We start from the raw sequence: 1,787 nt of genomic DNA on the forward strand, positions 1-1,787 counted from the left end.
GCAATATAACGGGCGGCTGGGAAAGGAGATGATTCATATCCCGCCCCCAGCCAGGGCACAGCGCGGTGCCAGCCAGACCTGAACGAGACACACACAAACGGACAGACACCCAGCAAGGGAGCGCACACCGAGATCCGAGAGGGGCGCAGACCCTGCGACCCACCAGGGCGCAGGAGGGGCGCAAACCCCGCGATCCACCAGGGCGCAGGAGGGGGGCGCAGCGCAGGAGGGGCGCAGACCCCAGCAGGGGAGGGGGGCAGGCGCAGGGAAGGTGCCCCGTGCGCCCATGAGTGTTGCCCAGGGAGCCCAGCTCTTCCCGGGCTCCGGGGACCTCCCCGAGAAGGCGATGGCCGAGCTGAAGTCCCTGGGCAGCGACCCCTACCTGGCCCTGGCTCAGAGCTACGGCCAGTCCGCCTTCGCCTACGGGCCGGGGCGCGGCGCGGCGGAGAGCCCGCGGGGCTACGCGGGCGGCGGCGGGGCTTTCCACCCCACCGCGCTGGGCAAGTCGGCGGAGAGCAGCGGCGAGCAGAGCGGGGACGAGGAGGACGCCTTCGAGCCGGCCAAGAGGAGCCCGGCGTACGAGCGGGACGGCAAACTCCAGGCGGGCGCCCTGGGGAAGAAGCCCAAGGAGCAGCGCTCGCTGCGGCTCAGCATCAACGCCCGGGAGCGCCGGCGGATGCACGACCTGAACGACGCGCTGGACGGGCTGCGCTCGGTCATCCCCTACGCCCACAGCCCCTCGGTGAGGAAACTCTCCAAAATCGCCACCCTGCTGCTGGCCAAGAACTACATCCTCATGCAGGCGCAGGCTCTGGAGGAGATGAGGCGGCTAGTGGCCTATCTGAACCAAGGGCAGACCCTCAGCACCCCTCTCCCTGCCACACTCAACCCCTTCGGACAGTCGGCTGTGTACCCCTTCTCGGGCACCGCCCTGCCCAGCTGCCCTGAGAAATGCACTGCCTTCCCTGGGACAACCTCCAGGCTCTGCAAACACTGTAATGATAAACCTTGATTTCTTTTGCCTGTCAGCTTTTCTTCCCGCTCCATCAGCCCTGGCTTCCAACCATCAGTTAAGTTTCTTTTCTTTTTTTTTTAATTTTGTATTTTACTATTTCTTTTGCTCTGTCATTGGGAAATATTTGAAAGCTGTTTGGACAAAACAACCCCGCCGTTTTAAAGTTCACTTAGCTAAAATTCTGTAACATGCTCCCCAGCCCTTCATGGTTTTGAATGCAGTCATGCTGCTTGCAACTTTCTGTAGTGTTTTTTTATTTTATTTCATTTTCTTCCCAGCTTGTTAATGGATTAACTTTGAGCATAACTTTTGCCTATCAACTTGCTTTGGCCAACAAAGTTTCTTGGTCCCTTTAAACAAAGTTTTTAAAACACACCCATACACAGAGAGAAAAATCTGGAAATGGAAATCTCTGAGTTTTATCTTTGGATTGATCAACCTGGGTAAAAACTATGCAATGTTTTCAGAATGCAAAATCACCTATAAAAAGGGGAAAATTCATCTAATAGTGCCCAAGAATTAAACTAAAATGCCATCTGATCAGCTCTCAGGTGTTTTTGTGGTGTTGGTAAAACCATGGAAGCTTTAAAATTATGAGTTTCTTTTCAAGTTAAGAACCCATTCTTGGACTGACAAAGGTATTTTGATTGTACACTGTTGCCTGCTTTTTTGCCTGTTTCTCAGCTTGGTTGGGTTTTCCAGATTTTCCAAAGTCATTGCTCATCTTTGGTAAACAAAACATGAAACCACTCAACATCTTTAAGTGTATTTA

General features: G+C 54.3%; 1 protein-coding gene across 1 annotated transcript; it reads left to right on the plus strand.

Annotated features, from left to right (window-relative positions):
* Positions 1-286: 286 nt before the first annotated feature.
* On the plus strand, positions 287-1,012 carry BHLHE23 (basic helix-loop-helix family member e23). Its single transcript, XM_032766472.2, has one exon. It carries the CDS (start codon positions 287-289, stop codon positions 1,010-1,012), a length of 726 nt encoding a protein of 241 aa, XP_032622363.2.
* Positions 1,013-1,787: the final 775 nt, after the last annotated feature.

The sequence above is a fragment of the Chelonoidis abingdonii genome, chromosome 14, assembly GCF_003597395.2.
Source record: "Chelonoidis abingdonii isolate Lonesome George chromosome 14, CheloAbing_2.0, whole genome shotgun sequence".
Taxonomy (NCBI): Eukaryota; Metazoa; Chordata; order Testudines; family Testudinidae; genus Chelonoidis; species Chelonoidis abingdonii.

Bases quoted from the DNA above. Each gene is read 5' to 3' on its own strand.
- BHLHE23 (XM_032766472.2), top strand. From the start codon at position 287: ATGAGTGTTGCCCAGGGAGCCCAGCTCTTCCCGGGCTCCGGGGACCTC.